This window comes from Erinaceus europaeus, chromosome 6, assembly GCF_950295315.1.
Source record: "Erinaceus europaeus chromosome 6, mEriEur2.1, whole genome shotgun sequence".
NCBI classification, from domain to species: Eukaryota; Metazoa; Chordata; class Mammalia; order Eulipotyphla; family Erinaceidae; genus Erinaceus; species Erinaceus europaeus.
The window spans coordinates 219,898-239,335 of NC_080167.1; the positions used below are offsets into that span (position 1 = coordinate 219,898).

General features: G+C 48.9%; 1 protein-coding gene across 7 annotated transcripts in view; it reads left to right on the top strand.

Annotated features, from left to right (window-relative positions):
* The window catches only part of CHFR (checkpoint with forkhead and ring finger domains), a 37,188-nt gene extending 18,067 nt beyond the window's left edge, over positions 1–19,121 (top strand). For 4 of the 7 annotated variants that reach the window (XM_060192682.1, XM_060192678.1, XM_060192677.1 and 1 more), the window contains 12 exons: positions 1,869–2,036; positions 3,646–3,805; positions 5,954–6,108; positions 6,193–6,355; positions 7,897–8,042; positions 9,217–9,333; positions 10,691–10,774; positions 11,433–11,503; positions 13,916–14,003; positions 14,630–14,737; positions 15,158–15,230; positions 19,001–19,121. In XM_060192682.1, coding sequence (XP_060048665.1) covers positions 1,869–2,036; positions 3,646–3,805; positions 5,954–6,108; positions 6,193–6,355; positions 7,897–8,042; positions 9,217–9,333; positions 10,691–10,774; positions 11,433–11,503; positions 13,916–14,003; positions 14,630–14,737; positions 15,158–15,230; positions 19,001–19,106 — 1,439 coding nt within the window. In that variant the 3' untranslated portion in view covers positions 19,107–19,121. Of the gene's footprint in view, positions 1–1,868; positions 2,037–3,645; positions 3,806–5,953; positions 6,109–6,192; positions 6,356–7,896; positions 8,043–9,216; positions 9,334–10,690; positions 10,775–11,432; positions 11,504–13,915; positions 14,004–14,629; positions 14,738–15,157; positions 15,231–18,055 lie in introns of all 7 variants that reach the window. The other 3 variants (XM_060192679.1, XM_060192680.1, XM_060192683.1) reach the window with 3 other exon arrangements.
* Positions 19,122–19,438: the final 317 nt, after the last annotated feature.

The following is a 19,438-nucleotide window of genomic DNA, read 5'->3' on the forward strand; positions in this document are numbered from 1 at the left end:
CACCCCCCTGCAGGTGGGGAGTCTGGGGCTCAAACCGGGATCCTTATGCCGGTCTTTGCACCATGAGTGCTTAACCCACTGTGTCACTGCCCAGCACCCCCCCCTTTTTTTTTTAAGATTTTATTTATTAATGAGAGATAGAAAGAACCAAACATCACTCTGGTACATGTGCTGCTGGGGATTGAACTCTGGACCTCAGGCTCGAGAGTCCTGTTCTTTATCCACTGTACCACCATGCCCAATTGTCTGTGTCATCACTGTTCCAAACTGGTTGCCAAAGGGTCCAGGTGGTGGTGTACTTGGTTAAGCACTCATATTAAACTGCAGAAGGACCCAGGTTCAAGACCCCGGTCCCCACCTACAGGGGGAAAGCTTCACAAGTGGTGAAGCAAGGCTGTAGGTGTCTCTCTTTCTGTCTCCATATGTATCTACCCCCTACCCTCTCAATTTCTCCGTCTCTATCCAATAATCAATCAATAAAAATATTTTTTTTAAAAATGGTTTCCAGGAGTCGGGCAGTAGTGCAGCGGGTTAAGTGCACGTGGCGCAAAGCGCAAAGACTGGCATAAGAATCCTGGTTCAAGCCCCCGGGACTGGGGGCCCCACCTGCAGGGGAGTCGCTTCACAGGCGGTGAAGCAGGTCTGTAGGTGTATGTCTGTCTCTTCCCCTCCTCTCTCCATTTCTCTCTGTCCTATCCAACAACAACAACATCAATGACTACAACAATAAAACAACAAGGGCAACAAAAGGGAATAAATAAATATTTTTTAAAAAATGGTTGCCACAGCTCTAGCCATCACAAGCATTTTTTTTTTTTTTTTTTTTTACCAGAGCACTGCTCAACTCTGGCTTATGGTGGTGCAGGGGATTGAGATTGAACCTGGGATTTAGGAGCCTCAGGCATGAGAGTCTCTTTGCATATCTCCCCCCACCCCAAGCACATTCAGAAGCAAGAAACAGTGGCTCCGGCAGCTGTTCAGTAGCAGCAAAAAAAAACTCCTAGGACCCCTCCATCTCACCCATGTCTGGCATCTGTCATGTGTATGTGAGTGTGCTTGTACACACACAGCTACAGTGAACTATTACTCTGCTATCGAAAGACAGTGCATTACATGAACTTGTAAAAAACAAAACAAAAAAAAAACTAAGACTTACTAGAACTATGGTATTTGTTGGGAGGTTGGGGCACAGAGCTTTGGTGAGTGTGGTGTGGAATTGTACTCTGTTATCTTACAATCTGTTAAACCAGTATTAATCACAAAGTAAAAAATAGCTTATAGGGGACCGGGCAGTATCGCAAAGCATTAAGCGCACATGGACTGGTATAGGTATCCCCAGTTTGAGCCCCCAGCTCCCCAACTACAATGGAGGATGTTTTACAAGTGGTGAAGCAGGTCTCCAGGTGTCTTTCTCCCTCTCTGTCTTCCCCTCCTCTCTTGATTTCTCTCTGTCCTGTCACAACAAGAGCAACAAAAATGGGGGAAATGGCCTCCAGGAGCAGTGGATTCGTAGTACAGTCACCGAGACTGAGCCCCAGCGATAAACCTGGAGGTAAAAAAAAAAAAAGAAAGAAAGAAAGAAAGAAAGAAAAAGCTTATACGAGAAAGAAAAGGAGGGTTTTATGGGTGGTGGCACATCTGGTTAAACACGTGACCCTCTGGTTTTGTTCTTTCTCTCTATCCAATAAATAAATATATCTTTAAAAAGAAACCAGAACTGTAAACAGCGATCGGGTGTATTCACTAAGTTTGTGTTCCCACAAATTGGCGCCTTGGACCACCTGCTCCACGGAGTCAGTGACCATTAATTATCCTGCACTATCCTCTATAGCATGTGCATCTGAACCTCTCTTATTTGTTCCTTATAGGCTCCAGAAGTTCAGGCATCTCCACAAAAGGCTGTGATTTGTCAGCGATAAGTGATGAAGCCTCCACCTTCTCTTCAGCCCTCTCAGACAGAGAAGGAGTGTCCTTTTCTCTTCTAGAGCCCCAGGCCCAGGAGGATATGGAGCCCACTAAGAAGAGAAAGAAAGGAGGTCAGATTCTTGGGCTTTGTGTGTCCTTCCCCTCTGTGAGTGCTGTGGAGCCCTTGCACTGTGTTTACCATCAGACACACTCTTTTTTTTTTTTTCCCTTTTTGTTGCCCTTGTTGTTTTTCATTGTTGTTGTTGATGTCGAAGTTGATAGGTAGGACAGAGAGAAATGGAAAGAGGAGGGGAAGACGGGGGGGAGAGAAAGACAGACACCTGTAGACCTGCTTCACCGCCTGTAAAGCGACTCCCCTACAGGTGGGGAGCCAGCGGCTCGAACCGCAGACACACTGTTAACTAAGAAATGAGGCATTCTGAGTTGCACCTCTACTGAGAGTGGTGAGCACTTTCAGGAACATGTGACCTTTAAGTGACAATGGGAGTGTTCCTGGTCACATCTGAGAGTTTCTGTTTCTAACATTTTTCCTTTGTAACAAGAGCCACTTTTTTTTTTTTTTGCCTCCAGGGTTTTTGCTGTGGCTTGGTGCCTACACTACGAATCCACTGCTCCTGGTGGCCATTTTTTCCTTATTTATTTATATGTTTTTATTTTTTTGTGGCTAGGACAGGGATAAATTGAGAGGGGAGGGGGAAGATAGAGAGGGGGAGAGAAAGACACCTGCAGACCGGCTTCACCGCTTGTGAAGGGACTCCTCTGAAGGTGGGGAGCTGGGGGTTCAAACCGGGATCCTTATGCAGGTCTTTGTGCTTTGTACTGTTTGTGCTTAACCCGCTGCTGCTCTTACTGCCTGGCCCCTAACATGAGCCACTTCTTTTTTTTTTTCCAAATAAAAGTAATATATACCCACTTACTGTTTGATAACTGACCTTTTTTTCTTATCCATGTCCCCAGTTATTTAATTATCTTTAAGACTTAAGCATACTGGAATGTATAAGGCTTATCGAAGGCCTTTTTAAGGACACCCTTTAAAAGGGAAACATCGAGTAGAATTATGCCTTCTTTCCATTGTTTTTTTTTATTTTATTTAATCTTTATTAATTTATTGGATAGAGACTATCAGAAATCGAGAGGGAAGGGGGAGATAGTGAGAGAGAGAGACACCTGCAGCCCTGCTTCACTACTTGCAAAGCTTTCCCTCTGCAGGTGGAGTCCAGGGCGTTTGAACCCGGGTCCTTGCACATTGTAATATGTGCTCTCAACCAAGTACGCCACTACCCGGCCCCATCCATTCATTGTTTTTTTGTTTGTAGGTTTATTTGTTTGTTTGCCTCCAGTGTTACTGCTTGGGCTCTGTGCCAGCACCATGAATTCACTGCTCCTGGAGGCTATTTTTTCCCCTTTGGTTGACTGGGTTGTTTTATCGTTGTTGTGGTTATTGTTGTTGTTGGATAGGACAGAGAAAAATGGAGAGAGGAGGGAAAGACAGACACCTGCAGACCTGCTTCATGGCCTGTGAAACAACCCTTCTGCAGGTGGGGAGCCGGGGGCTCGAACTGGTATTCTTATGCCAGCCCTTGCACTTTGTGCTGTGTGAGCATAACCCACTGCGCTCCCACCCAACCGCCCCCATCCATTGTTTAAGATGTTTGTGAAACAGTCCAGTATCTGTTTCTTCCTTGATTCTGACCGTACAGTGTGCCCTTCCTCTCACAGATGGGGAGCCTGAGCTCCACCTTCAGCTGCTGGTTGAAGACCAGTGTCAAGCCTCCCACACCATCTTGGAGGATGTCAAAGCTGCAGCCGTGAAGCCAGACAAGATGGAGGAGACACTCACGTGTATCATCTGCCAGGACCTGCTGCATGACTGTGTCAGGTAATCAGCACACACAGGGTCAACAGGAAGCTCTGAGGTACAGCAAGACTGCACTGGGGAGGAGTCACTTGGGGGCGGATTCTTCAGAGGTTACGTTGTCATCTTACTTGTGTGCCTGACCACCTAAAGACCTGGCCAGGTGAGCCATGGTGTAGGAAGAACCTGGGAGACTGATGTGGCATGGCGTTGATTACCAGGCTCACGCCTGCCTCCATTGGGCCTGCTCCACCGCAAGTAGAGGGCAGGTCAGCACAAGACAGTTCCAGCCTAAGGAAATGTCATCTCCAACATAGGTCTAGAATAACAAGAACCTTCTCTGCTCTTCTGTGTGAACATAGGAGCTCATGGTTGTGCGGGTTCCCAGTGAAATATATCTCTCTTCTATACTCAGTGCTTCCAGCCCCATCTTCCTGAAGCCACAGTTCTGTCCTCTTCCCTCCAGAAATAGATTGTCACATGACCCTTAGTTTCTTTCAATTAACTGGACTGCGTTAAATGTTTTAGTGATTGTCCTGTTGTCACAGAGGGCACTTTTTTTTAACTTTGTATATTTTAAGATTTTCTTTATTGGGGAATTAATGGCTTACAGTTGACAGTAAAATACAGTTGTTTGTATATGCATAACATTTTCCAGTTTTCCACATGACAATACAACCATACAACCCCACTAGGTCCTCCTCTGCCATCATTTCCAGGACCTGAACCCTCCCTCACCCCCCCCCCCCCAGAGTCCTTTACTTTGGTGCAATACACCAGCTCCAGTCCAAGTTCAGCTTTGTGTTTCCCCTTGTTTTTCAATTTATGTCTATGAGTGAGATCATCCCATATTAACCCTTTTGTTTCTGACTTCTCACTTAACATGATTTCTTCAAGCTCCATTGAAAATGGGGTGAAGAAGGTAAAGTCACCATTTTTTAATAGCTGAGTAGTATTCCATTGTGTATATAGACCTCAACTTGCTCAGCCGCTCATCTGTTGTTGGACACCCGGGTTGCTTCCAGGTTTTGGCTATTACAAATTGTACTGCTATGAACACAGGTGTACACAAATCTTTTTGGATGGGGGTGTTGGGTTCCTTAGGATACGTCCCCAGGAGAGGAATTGCAGGGTCATAGGGCAGGTCCACTTCTAGCCTTCTGAGAATTCTCCAGACTGTTCTCCACAGGGGTTGGACCAGTTGACATTCCCAGCAGCAGTTCAGGAGGGTTCCTTTGACCCCACACCCTCTCCAGCATTTGCTGCTATTAACCTTTTCTGATGTGTGACATTCTCACAGGAGTGAAGTGGTATCTCATTGTTGTCTTTATTTGCATTTCTCTGACAGTCAAAGACTTGGAGCATGTTTTCATGTGTTTCTCAGCCTTTTGGATCTCTTCTATGGAGAATATTCTGTTCATATCCTCTCCCCATTTTTGGATGGGGTAATTATTATTGGATAGAGACAAAGAACTTGAGAGGGGAGGTGGAAATAGTGAAGGTGAAAGAGGCAGATACCTGCAACCCTTCTTCACCACTTGTGAAGCTTCCCCCTGCAGGTGGGGACGGGGGGGGGGGAGGGGCTTGAACCTGGGTCTTTATGCACAGTAGTATGTGCACTTAACCAGGTTCACCACTGCCTGCCTGGCTTTCAAAGTTTTTACATAAATATATATGTATGGAGAGGGAGAGAAGCGGAGAGTGAAACGGCTGGTGTAGAGAGAGAGACAGCTGCAGCACTGCTTCTCCATTCATGCAACTTCACCATTCATGCAGCTTTCCCTGCTACAGATGGGACTGGGGGCCTGATTCTGGGCCCTGGTCATGGAACCTGTGCTCTACCTGGTGCACCATGGTCTGGGCCTGCGTAGAGGCACTTGTCAAAGCAGTCAGTTCTTTCAGCATTCAGGGCCCCATCTCCGGGGCCAGGTGCATGCTTTCTAGGGGACAGTGGCAGACTGGCATCTAAGGGTGCAGACACCACTAGCAGTCCCCAGCTTGAGGTAGGTCACCCCTTCCGCCAGGGCCTACAGCAGTAGGACACAGAGTGTCTGCCCCTCCTTCAGGCAGACTGTGCCGGGTGCCCTGACATGGGATTGCTGTGATTGGCAGGTGGGTGGTCTGCCTGTAGGTGCTCTGCAGGGGTATCTGAAGACATGTTTGTGTCCTCAGCCTGCAGCCCTGCATGCACACCTTCTGTGCAGCCTGCTACTCGGGCTGGATGGACCGTTCTGCACTATGCCCCACCTGCCGCTGTCCAGTGGAGCGGATATGTAAAAACCACATCCTCAACAACCTGGTGGAGGCATACCTTCTTCAGCACCCAGGCAAGTGGGGCAGCCCAGCCAGCTCCAAGGGCCTCGTGGGTGTGCCCAGCCACACACCAGCAAACAAACTGCTCTGAATTCCAGACAAGAGTCGCAGTGAAGAAGATATGCGGAGTATGGCTGCCAGAAACAAGATCACTCAAGACATGCTGCAGCCCAAAGTCAGGAGGTCCTTCTCTGACGAGGAGGGGAGCTCAGAGGACCTGCTGGAGCTGTCAGATGTGGACAGTGAGTCCTCGGATGTCAGGTGAGCTGTGCTGGGCCCAGTGAGTGGGGTCTGCTGCATGACACACTTGTCCTGGGTGTGCAAGGACCCCACAGGTGCGAGGGCAGCTACAGACTTGGATGACTTCAGGGCATTACATTTCTGCCTGTCTCCTCTGCGTTTATTTATTTTTTTTATGATTTTTTTTTTTTTACTTTTTTTAAACTAGAGACAGAGAAGTTGAGAGAGAAGGAGAGATACGGAGGGAGGGAGAAAGACACCTGTAACATTGCTTCACTACTCACAAATCTTCCCCGCTGCAGGTAGGGACCAGGGGCTTGAACCCTGGACCTTGTATATAGGAACAGGTACACTCAACCAGATACACCACCACCCAGCCCCATAAATCTTTTTTTTTTTTATAAATACTTATTTATTCCCTTTTGTTGCCCATGTTGTTTATTGTTGTAGTTATTATTGATGTTGTTGTTGTTGTTGGATAGGACAGAGAGAAATGGAGAGAGGAGGGGAAGACAAAGAGGGGGAGAGAAAGATAGACACCTACAGACCTGCGTCACCACCTTTGAAGCGACTCCCCTGTAGGTGGGGAGCAAGGGGCTTGAACCAGGATCCTTATGCCGGTCCTTGAGCTTCGCGCCACGTGAACTTAACCCGCTGTGCTACCGCCTGACTCCCAAATAAATCTTTTTTTTTTTTAAAGGACCTGGAAGGTGGTACATAGTGAATAATAGGGCACTGAACTTGGAACCATGAGGTCCCCAGCATCCTGTGTGCCAGAGTGATACTCTGGCTCTCTCTATCTCTCTCTCTCTGTCTTAGTATATAAATAAAAAGTGGGGGTGATAGCTTAATAGTTATGCAAAAAGACTTTCATGTCTGAGGCTCAAGTCTGGGTTTAAATCTTCTCCACCACCACAAGGCAGAATTGAGCAGTGTTCTGGTCTCTTTCACTTATTATATTAAGACTTTTTTTATCATTTATTTATTTTCCCTTTTGTTGCCCTTTTTTATTGTTGTCGTAGTTGTTGTTGTTATTGATGTCGTCATTGTTGGATAGGACAGAGAAAAGTGGAGAGAGGAAGGGAAGACAGAAAGGGGGAGAGAAAGATAGACAACTGCAGACCTGCTTCACTGCCTATGAAGCGACTCCCCTGCAGGTGGGGAGCCGGGGGCTCGAACTAGGAGGGATCCTTATGCTGGTCCTTGCACTTGGTGCCACGTGCACTTAACCCACTGCGCCACCGCCCGACTCCCAAAATAAAATATATTTTAAAAATAAATAGGGGTCCATACAGTGGCATACTTGGTTGAACACATATGCTATCTTGCTCAAGGACCTGAGTTCTAGCCTCCAGTCCCCTGTGAAGCAGGTCTGTAGGTGTCTCCTCTCTTTCTCTATCTTCCCCTCCCGTTTCTCTCTGTCCTGTCAAATAAAAAGGAAAAAAATGCCTGCTAAGAGCAGGCACTGGACCCCATCAAGCCTGAGGGCTTGGCCTTGACCCACAAAGGTGAGAGCCAATGTCCTCAAAACCTGTGTTTTCAGCTTGTGTGCTTCCTTGCAGCCAACCGTACGTCGTGTGCAGACAGTGTCCCGAGCACCTCAGACAGGCGGGGCAGCCCCTTTCCTGTCCAGGGCCCGGCACTGATCCAGGGGCACTGCAAGCCTCCAGGGGCGACACGCCATCAACATCCACCTGCAGCAAGACAGGTGAGATGCCCTCCTCGCAAGGCCTTCTGTCCAGCCGCTGTCTCTGGCCCAGGGACGCACAGACTCTTTCCTCAGTTCTCCACCTCTCTGCTCATTGCGGCTCATGATCTGCTTTGAACTAACAAATGCAATGAAGGGGCCAGGTAGTGGTGTACCTGGTTATGTGCTCCCATTTGAGTTCAAGGACCCAGGTTCAAATTCCTGGTCCCCAGCTGCAGGGGGAAAGCTACAAGTGGTGAAGTGGGACTGCAGGTGTCTGTCTCTCTCCCTTTCTACCTCACCCTCCTCTCTCAATTTCTCTCTATCTAGTAAATAAATACATTTTTTAAAAGATTAAAAAAAGGAAGAAAGAAAGAAAGAAATGATTGGTATCTTAACCAGCGGGCTGTGCTCCTGGACACTCCTGGGACCTCAGTCCTGCACCTGATGTTTGCCTCCAGCCCACTGCTTAAGACCTCAGCCCACGCCAGGAGCATTTGTCAAAGCCAGAGTGACCACCCTTGTGGGCCCCCATGAGTAACTGGCCTTGAGGCCGTGGAGATCATCTAGTGGGCTGGCCTCTGGTGCCATCGAGAAGCAAAAGTGGAGGCCGGGAGGGGATATTTGGAGCCTGTGTTCTTGACTCTGACTGCAGTATTGTGGCCTCACGGTCACTGTCAGCCTGAATCGTCATGAGGCCATCAACCCAGGGCTTTGAGGAGTGCCTCCTCCCTAGCCATCTGCCCTGTGCTGCGCCACCTCACTGGCTTCCCATGATCCCTATGGATGGGCCGTGTGGTGCTGGCCACCTCCAGCTCCACAGCAGGCTGCGTGTCAGCACCTCTCTTCCCAGTGTGCGAGACCTATTCCCAGGGGCCTATTTGGAAGACAGGCTTAGGGGCTTGAAGTGTGCTCGGTGGTCTGCCCTTTCCAGGAAGTGGAGGGACCCACAGGGGATTTTTGAGATCTTGCTGCAGCCACTGACCTGAAAAGATAGCCTTGCTTTTTAGTCAGTGTGTTCCTCGTGTCAGATATTAGTCTGTCCCCTGGCAGCTCTTGTAACCCAGGAGAACACCAGGTCTGAACTTTCTCACCTCATGTATTTTCCAACCGCTTATCTGGGTATGGGTATACGCTGCTCTGTTTATGCTTCGTGTCCAGCTTGCTCCATTCTCAGACCCTGTCTGTCCCTCAGCCCAGGAGTACGTGTGTGCCCTGCAGGGGAGCCACGCCATCTGCACCTGCTGCTTCCAGCCCATGCCAGATAGGAGAGCAGAGCGTGAGCAGGACCCCCGCATCGCTCCCCAGCAATGTGAGTAGTGTGTCTGTGCCCTCATAGGGACTCTGTGTGTCCTTCTGGAACCCAAGGATTGTGGCCTTTCATGCGAGGCCTCGTTTGTCTACCAGTTGTCTGGTTCGTGAACATACTGATCTCGCTTGTGTGTGCATGCTGGCTCTCTTCCCACAGGTTCTGGTTCCTGTCCACAGCTGTGCCTCAGTAGTTCTGTGGTGTGTCACTTTGATGGAAGTGACACTTCATATCATACTTGTGGGACGACTATTAAAATTAAGCTGCTTTATTTATTAATGGCTGTTTAATGTGCTCTACTGTTTCTGTCCCCGCCTCCCCGTGGGGTTTTGTCATCTAGTGCAGGACTTCCTGGGACGGCAGGGTGAGGTGTCTGAACCCATCAGCCCCTGGCTTAACCGAGGCTGACAGGAGGCATGACCACAGCACCTGTTTGTCAGAACTATTGAAATGTGTCCTGGGCACTTCTGGGGAAGATGGTTCTCCAGACAGGGTGTCCCTGCCTGACACCCACACAGTGAGCACTGGAAGCCCTTGCCCTGGTCTCCTGTGCCTTCCTGCTCTCTGTGCATGCACCCAGCACCAAGGACACCAAGCAGCGTGTGCTCAGTGACCTGCCTTTCCCTGCCTTGAGTTGGACACCCACAGAATCTTAGGCAGTGGGACATGTCCAGACTTAAAAAGACGTGTTCTGGGACCGGGTGTTGGTGCACCCATTTAAGCATACATAGTACAAAATGCAAGGGCCCGTGCAAGGATCTGGGTTCAAGCCCCTGCTTCCTGCCTGTACGGGGGGAAGCTTCACAAGTAGTGAAGCAGGTCTGCAGCTGTCTATCTTTCTATCTCCCTCTCTATCCCCCCTCCTTTCTCAACTTCTCTGTGTCCTATCCAATAAAATGGAAAAAAATGGCTGCCAGGAGCAGTGGATTCGTAGTGCCAGTACTGGGCCCCAGTGATAGTACTGGAGGCAAAACAAATAAGCAAGCAAAAGACATGTTCAACCCTGAGGAGTGTATCTAATCTTACATCCAAGGAATCTCAGTCTGTACGTTGTTAGACTTTGAAAAATGATGTCTGCAAAGATGAGGTAGCGGCATGAAAACCACAAGTGTACAGATTGACTTCAAGTGCATTTCACACCGGGAACAGGAAGGAAACTGGCCTACGCCAGGTCTAGGGAGAGTGTACAAGGTAGGTGTTTCTCCTGTGGGTCCCAGCTTCTTTTCCATGCGAATAGTGTCAGCCGCTGTGAGGCCACAACACAGCTGGCCGGGGCTTGTGTGGGGGTGCCAGGCTGCTTGGAAGTAACTCCAGATCTTTCTGCAGCACTGGCTCCTGACTGGCTTTACTCTACCCACAGGTGCCGTCTGCCTGCAGCCCTTCTGCCACCTGTACTGGGGCTGTGCCCGCACCGGCTGCCTCGGCTGCCTGGCCCCTTTCTGTGGTAATGCCGGCTTTCCAGCCAAGTTGCTTTACCTCTGCATGTTCTGTCAGTGCCCTTGAGGGTGGTCATGATGTCACGTGGCCTCTGTATGCCCAAGGAGGGGTAGCCCCAACCGGTCCTTTGGATTCACCGCCTTTTCCTCACAACTAGACAGGTTTGCTTGAGAAGGCATCAGCCTGTGTCAACCCCCAGCCAAGCATGGTGGGACCAGCAGGGGGAGTTGTGAGTTGAGCCATGAGGGCTGGCCTTCGGGTGCAGAGCACCACTGCAGAAGAGACCATGTGGTGCTGCTGCTGTGTTCACACTGCCTGCTGCCAGACGGTTGCAGGAACAGGTGGAACAGAAGTCCACTTGACTTGTTCTCTCTTTAAAACCCTTTTCTACTGTGGAATTTTCTTGTAACTTCTAGACTCTAGTGAAGGAAATTGCTCATTTTACTTACTTATTCACGAGAGAATGGAGCGGGGGAGAGAATGAACCAGAGCATCTCTTGGGCACATGCCAGGCCAGGGGTCAAAATCTGGGCCTTGTGCTTGAGAGGCTACAGCTTTATGCACTGCACCACCTCCCAGGCTGCAGAAACTGGCGTATTAACTGTCAGGTGAGCAGTGCTTCCACCGACAGTCTCCATGAAACAGCTGACGTTGCTTCCTCACAGAACTCAACCTGGGTGACAGGTGTCTGGACGGGGTGCTGAGCAGCAACGACTATGAGTCGGACGTCTTGAAGGTAAGGTACCAGCACTTCCCGGTGACGGGGTTGGGGGTCAGGGCAGGAAGGCTCCCGACACCTGCTGGTGCTGAGCACCTTGCTGGCTGTCACACTGTCTGACTTCTTCCCTGCTGACCTACACCCTTTGGTGTAGGACTGTTCCTTCACATTTCAGAAGCCAGGTCTCCCCTTTCTACCCATCAACCATGAACCCATCTGGCTGCCTTCTTTCTGCATCTCCACTCTTTGCCCAGAGTGGGACTTGTGGGCCACAGTGTGATGTGGCTGCCTTGGTGGGTCCAGGCTTTTCATCCTTTTTTTTTTTTTTTTAAAGATTTTATTTATTTATTCATGAGAAAGATAGGACGGGAGAGAGAACCAGACATCACTCTGGTATATGTGCTGCCAGGGATTGAACTCAGGACCTCATGCTTGAGAATCCAGTGCTTTATCCATTGTGCCGTCTCCCAGACCACCTTTTTTTTTTTTTTTTAACCAGAACATTGCTCAGCTCTGGCTTATGGTGGTGCAGGGGGATTGAACCTGGGACTTTGGAACCTCAGACATGAGAGTCTGTTTACATAACCATTATTCTATCTACCCTTGCTTTTCACCCTCTTTTTAACTTTATTCTTATTTTATTATTGAATAGAGACAGAAATTGAGAGAGGAGGAGGAGATAGACAGGGAGAGAGACACCTGCAGCTCTGCTTTACCACTTATGAAGCTTTCCCCCCTATAGGTGGGGACCAGGGGCTTGAACCCGAGTCCTTGTGCACTGTAATGTGAGAATTTAACCAGCTGCATCACCACCTGGCCCCCTCTTTTAACTTTTTAATTTTTTTTAAATAACTATTTTTTAAAAATATTTATTCCCTTTTTGTTTTTTATTGTTGTAGTTATTGTTGGATAGGGCAGAGAAGTGGAGAGAAGAGGGGGAGAGAAAGACAGACACCTGCAGACCTGCTTCACCGCTTGTGAAGCGACTCCCCTGCAGGTAGGGAGCCAGGGGCTCAAACCAGGATCCTTACGCTGGTCCTTGCACTTCGCGCCAGCTGCACTTAACCCGCTGCGCTACCGCCCGACTCCCTGAATAGCTGTTTTTTTTAATATTTACTCCCTTTTGTTGCCCTTGTTTTATTGTTGTTGTTATTGATGTTGTTGGATAAGACAGAGAGAAATGGAGAGAGGAGGGAAAGACAGGAGGAGAGAAAGACAGACACCTGCAGACCTGCTTCACCGCCTGTGAAGCGACTCCCCTGCAGGTGAGGAGCCGGGGGCTCGAACCGGGTTCCTTAGCTGGTCCTTGCGCTTTGCGTCACATGCACTTAACCCACTGCACTACCGCCCGATTTTTTTTTTTTTTTAATGAGTGTGTGTAAGCAATTGATCTCAGACACTGGAACACTGCTCTATTCTGGCATATAGTGGTGCTGGGGGTTGAACTTGCCACTTCAGGGGCCTCAGGCAATCAGGTCCTATGCTCTAACAGACTGAGCCACCTCCCTGACAGCCCCATCAACCACCATTTTCTCTTCATCCAGGAAGTAGCCTGACTGCTGGAATACCAGTGTTTAGTGTGGACATCACTCTTGAGAGAACCTTGCCTTCATCTGGCTTGTGGCTCGTGTCCTGTCCAAGGACCTGGCCTTCCTCCATGCCACATACTCTCCGCTGTACTGCACTCTGCTCAGATGTGGATGAGGCATTGTGGGGCCTGCACAGAGGGGACTACACAGTCCCAGTGTGTTACAGGAACAGGACCACTGCTGCACTGGCCACTCTGTCAAGCCTGGTGTCTTGCTGCTGCTCTGGGCTTATCTTGGCAGCTTAGAGAAGAGATTCCTCTAATAGTTTGGGTTCTAAAGCCTTGGATGCTCTGCAGAAGCACCTCAAACGAATCCTTTGTGCCAATTTGCATGCATGGTCTGAGTGTCCATCCTGAGTGTCCCGAGCTGTGGTCTTGGGCACAGGCCCTCACAAAGTGCTCTCGCACTCCCTGCATTCCTTCCACACGTACTCTTCAAGGGAGGTCGGCCTGCTCTGGCCTCAGCCACTGGCAGGCTCCTTTCAGGAAGCACTTCACTCACTCGTTTAGTGCTTCAGTGCTCTTCTTCTGGTCGTGCTTATTTCTTTTTTTTAATTTTTATTTATTTGTTTTCCCTTTTGTTGCCCTTGTCTTTTTATTGTTGTTGTTACTGATGTTGTCATTGTTAGATAGGACAGAGAGAAAATGGAGAGAGGAGGGAAAGACAGAGGGGGAGAGAAAGACACCTGCAGACCTGCTTCACCTGCTTGTGAAACGACTCCCCTGCAGGTGGGGAGCTGGGGGCTCAAACCGGGATCCTCACGCCGGTCGCTTTGTGCCATGTGCACTTAACCCACTGCACTACTGCCTGACTCCCTGGTGGTGCTTATTTCCCATCACAGAATTATCTGGCAACTAGGGGCTTGACATGGAAGAATATGCTCACTGAGAGTCTGATGGCACTGCAGAGGGGAGTGTTCCTGCTATCTGGTAAGTGTCCTGCCCTTGCTCTCCTTTCTGGAATGGTGTGGTTTTCCCTCCTCAGTGCAGACACCTGGTGCCAGAAAGAGCTCCTGAGGTAGGCTGTGTCTCTCGGCTCATGCTTGAGCTCCAACACCACCTGGGGAGTGCGTGCAGCTCTCCCTCTCGGGTGTGTGTCACACACATGTACGAGGCCCTGGTTCTGGGGCAGGGGAGCAGAGCATAAGGCTGCCAAGAAGGCCTGTGTGTTTCCCAGCCTGCGCCAGACAGGAAGGTCCTGATGCTTTGCAGAGTTGGCGTGTTGGAGCCCACAGGACTTCGGTGTTTACCAGCATTTACCCCCAGAGGAGGGGACTCTGCTGGAGAACTGCTGTGGAGACCTAGGTCCCGTACCCTGTTGGCTTTTCACTTGGTGTGTGGGGCACTCAGTAAAGGCCTGCACACGCTGGGGACAGCCTGTGTGTCATGACAAGATCTCTGTCTCGAAGGGAGGCTGCCAGAGAACCAGTACCCTTCTCTAAGGCAAATAATGATGAGAAGTTTCCTGGGTGTCACTCAGTGACCCTCCTGCCTCGAGAACAGGCTGTGGTGATACTGCCTGCTGACCGGCTCACACAAGGCTGGCTTCCTTCCAGATCACAGAATCACGGGGAGCACTGTGCTTTGTTACTGTTGCGGCCTGCGGAGTTTCCGAGAGCTGACCTACCAGTACCGGCAGAACATTCCAGCTTCCGAATTGCCAGGTAAAGACGCCTTCCTCGTGCCCTCAACTCAATTTAACTCTGGTCAGCTTCATTGCTCCTTCATCATAGACAGACGCTCTGGGCCTTTGCAGTGTGCTGTGCCAGCCTGTGTCTGCCGGCAGAGCAGCAGAGAGGCTGTGTGTGGGCCGTCACCTTTTGGTCTGTCTGCGTTATCAAAATAAGATGCACGAACATCCTCTGGACAGCTGGAGAATCTATCTAAATTGGGTGTTCAGTTTAACGTTGTCTTCCTGAAATCCAAGCACAGTGCAAGGATGCTACTTACAGAGTCTGTCTGGATAAGCCACTTACTTACCTGGGCTTTCTCATGTTCTCAGTATCATTTACTTGCATCACCTGTCTGGGTTTGCAAATGTGGTATACATTCCACACAACTCACACCTCTTTGTTCCTTCTCAGCGGCTGTAACATCCCGTCCAGATTGCTACTGGGGCCGCAATTGCCGCACTCAGGTGAAGGCGCACCATGCAATGTGAGTGAGACACAGCTCTGGGCTGGGGCCTGGGGTCTAACCAGGCCCTGGAGGCTGGAGGTGGGCCAGAACAGTCCTGCCAGAAGGCAGGCCCTTGTGTTCCTAACAGGAAGGCAATTTTTGTGTGTGACTGAGTTGATATTCCAATTTCAGGGATGGTCATGAACTAGTCAACTACATGTTTATAAACAGACTAATGGAGCCATTGTGCTTCTGTAAGGTAACATAGCCTACAAAATAGTGACATCGATTTCTGCTAATGATTGTTATCATTTCGTGGAACCTTTGCATGCAAACGTCCACCCATCTTTCACCTTCCTGTCTCCAACACAGGAGGCCCTCACCAATCCTCAGACAGCTTCCTTGCCCAGCACATCCCAGACTTAGCTTTTTTGCACTGATGGCAGTGTTCTTAGAAAGCTTGTTTCCTGCACCATGGACCTGTGCCTGTGTGCTGTGCCTCAGGCCTCTGCTATTACAGGTGGTGCCTGCTCTGACTCTGTCCTGCTCACTGGGTATTGCTCACCATTTCTCCCAGGGCTTCTTTGCAAGGCTAGGGAAGTGTCGGCGGGGAGGTCACATGCCTTGCCTTTATGAGGCCCAGGTCGGTTGGTTTATTTTTAATTGCTTCCAGGGTTATTTCTGGGGCCTGGTGCTGGCACGACAAATCCATCACACTGGCGGCCATTTTTTCCTTCTTTGTTTTCTCTCTCTTTCATTCATTCTATTTTTTTAATATATTTTTAATTTATGTTTATTTTAATTTTTATTATCTTTATTTATTTGATAAAGACAGCCAAAAATTGAGAGCAAAGGGGAGAGAGAGAGAGGGAGAGAGACAGAGAGAGACCTGCAGCCCTGCTTCACCACTCATGAAGTTTCCCTCTGCAGGTGAGGTCTGGGGGCTTGAACCCAGGTCCTTGCTCATTGTAATATGTGGGCTCAACCAGGTGCGCCACCACCTGGCCCATTTTTTAATATTTTTATTATCTTTATTTATGTATTGGATAGACAGTCAGAAATTGAGAGTGAAGTGGGGGATAGAGAGGAAGAGAGACACCTGTAACACCACTTTACCACTCATGAAGTTTTCCCCCTGCAGGTGGGGACCAGGGACTCAAACCCAGGTCCTTGCACATTGTAACATGTGCGCTCAACCAAGTGCGCCACCACCCAGCCCCTCATTCTTTCTATTTGTATTTGATAGGAAAAAAAGAAATTGAGAGGATAAGGGAGACAGAGAGGGAGAAAGAAAGAGATACCTGCAGACCTACTTTACCACTTGTGAAGGTAGGAGCAGGGTTCAAACCCCTGCACATGGTGACAGGTGCGTCCCATGGAGTACACCACCGCCTAGCCCTGACTCCCAGCACCACGTATTGAAGCAGCGCTCTGCCTGCTGTCTCATAAAATAAGTCTTTAAAAAGTAAATAAAGATCTATTCACAGAGACACCACATTGCCATGCTAGGTGGGGGCCAGGTGCTGGTACTCTCGGTGGAACACATATTACCATGCCTAAGGACCTGGGTTCAAGCCGCTAGTGAAAACTACAAAGGGGAAAGCAAGGCTGTAGGTCTCTCTCTCCCTCTCTCCCTCTCTCCCTCCCTTCTTCCCTCTTGGTTTCTTTTTATCTCTATCAAGTAGATAACATCAATTTTAAAAATTAACAATATTAAGATAACAGTATAGGGAGTTAGGCGGTAGCACATCGGATTAAGTGCACATGGCACAAAGTGTAAGGACCGGCGTAACAATCCCGGTTCGAGTCCCCGGCTCACCACCTGCAGGGGAGTCGATTCACAGGCAGTGAAGCAGGTCTGCAGGTGTCTATCTTTCTCTCCCCCTCTCTGTCTTCCCCTCCTCTCTCCACTTCTCTCTGTCCTATCCAACAACGGCTCCTGGGGACACTGAAGAAGTATAGCTTTAAGCCCTTCTCAAGAAAAAGTGGCATAACATACTCAACTTGTGCTTTAAAGCTTGAAAGGGGAGGGTCAGGGGGTCAGGCGGTGGCGCAGTGGGTTAAGCGCTGGTGGCGCAAAGCACAAGGACCGGCGTAAGGATCCCGGTTCGAGCCCCCGGCTCCCCACCTGCAGGGGAGTCGCTTCACAGGTGGTGAAGCAGGTATGCAGGTGTCTATCTTTCTCTCCCCCTCTCTGTCTTCCCCTCCTCTCTCCACTTCTCTCTGACCTATCCAACAACGAACACCATCAACAATGGCAATAATAATAACCACAACGAGGCTACAACAACAAGGGCAATAAAAGGGGGGGAAAATGGCCTCCAGGAGCGGTGGATTCATGGTGCAGGCACCGAGCCCAGCAATAACCCTGGAGGGAAAAAAAAAAAAAAAAAAAAAAGAAAAGAAAGGGGAGGGTCAGGGAGGCAGCAGCAGTGGAGTGCAGGACTGCTCACGTGGGGCACAGTGTTTGATCCCCAGTACCCCACACCAGCTGTGCTCTGGTCTCTCTCTAACCCTCTCAAATGAAACAGGAGAAAGACTACCTTTGGGGTTAGTTTCTTTTCCTTTTAAGATTTATTTATTCACGGAGGCAGTGGTAGAGGACCAGAGCATCACTGGCACATGTGATGCCAGACCTCGGACTCAGGACCCCATGCTTCCAACTGCATCACCTCCCAGGGCCTGGGGTTAGTTACTTTGATGGAATCAAAGACATGACCACCACCACCCCAAGCATAAAAGTTATTTTTAGTTGATTCGTCCAGTGAATGCTTTTATTACTTTTTTTCTTAAGAGGACTTTTGACCTTTTTTTTAATTTGTTGTTGCAAAACAATATGTGATTTTAGAATTGTGTCTCCATAGGAAATTCAATCATATCTGTGAACAGACGAGATTTAAGAACTAAACTTTGTGGAGGCACCAAGATGTCTTTGGAGGTCCATGACAGCAGTTTCAGAAAATACTAACCACAGAAACTTTATGGGCATTTTACTGAACCCCACTCTGAGCATCCAGCACGTGCTATGACTTTTTCTTTGGTGGTGTGAGAGCCTCGAAGTAAGACCTCCAGTCTGGGAAGTTGGGGACCCAGCTACCTGGAGGGACCATTCCCTGCAGCTTGCTCTTTGCACCTTTCTCATGACTGTTTAAAACAGATGTCTCTCTTCAAGAAAAACTTCTTTCTGTGAGGGGAAAAAAAAAAAAAAAAAGAAAAGGAATATTGTCGGAGACATTCTGTTTAAAGAGAAAGCAAAAAGCTCACCGCCTGCAGGCTGCCAGTGTATCCTGGTGGGGAGACCACATACTATGTTTTGTTTGACTTAATAGGTTTGGTGCTTATCTTCTAATAAGATTTAAATATCACAAACTGTAGCACAAATGATATAATTTATAACTTATGTATCGACTAAAATTGGGGATAGTAAGGTATTTGAAAGAATAGATGTTTTTTGTTTATTAAAATCATCAGGTATCCAAAACTGTTAACCCCATACCCTCAACATGAAATGCCAGCCCCTTCCAAGCTGATATGAGTGGGTTTCTGCATGGCTGCAGACCCCTCTGAGCTAGCCCCATGTTCTCATTCCTTTCTGGGGGACAAGGTCGAGGCAGAGATCCCTGGAGCAGGCCTTCCTACCACAGTGCAGCCCTTGCTTCAAGAGTCTTTGCCCTTCCTCCTTTTTTGGGTTTGTCATGTCATCTGAATAATACTTGAAATTTTGTCCTTTGTAAAAAAAGGAAAAAAAAAACTTTTGTTGAAATCATATTATGTTTGTTTGCAAAATTGAAACTCTTGCTTCTTCTCAGGAATACGACTTTCAACTCTTGTCTTGCTCTTGATAGATTCTGTGGAAGAAGGCCACTTCCTGCACTCTTAATAAACTACCGTGTTGTTTCTCCCTGCTTGTTCTAAGTGGCGGGTGCGAGACTACGGACTCTGCTGGCACTAACAAGGTCCCTCTGGCAGGCAGCCCCACTGCTGGACCAACCTCCATGGCCAGTGGGCCTGCAGGTGTTGTGTGTGACCTGGGGTGGGACCCACATATAAACAATTAGGGAAAGGACTGGTTCTATTGGACCTGCCACCACAGGGAGACTTAACCCCACTTAGAGATGTGCCCATCACACCTCACCTGTGCCCCCCGCACTCTCTTCCAGAAGTAAACCAGCTATTCCAGGTTTAAACATGCGACCTTCCTTGGGCCTTATTGGCTATGCTTGCCCGTCACACTGGCAAGGCTGCAG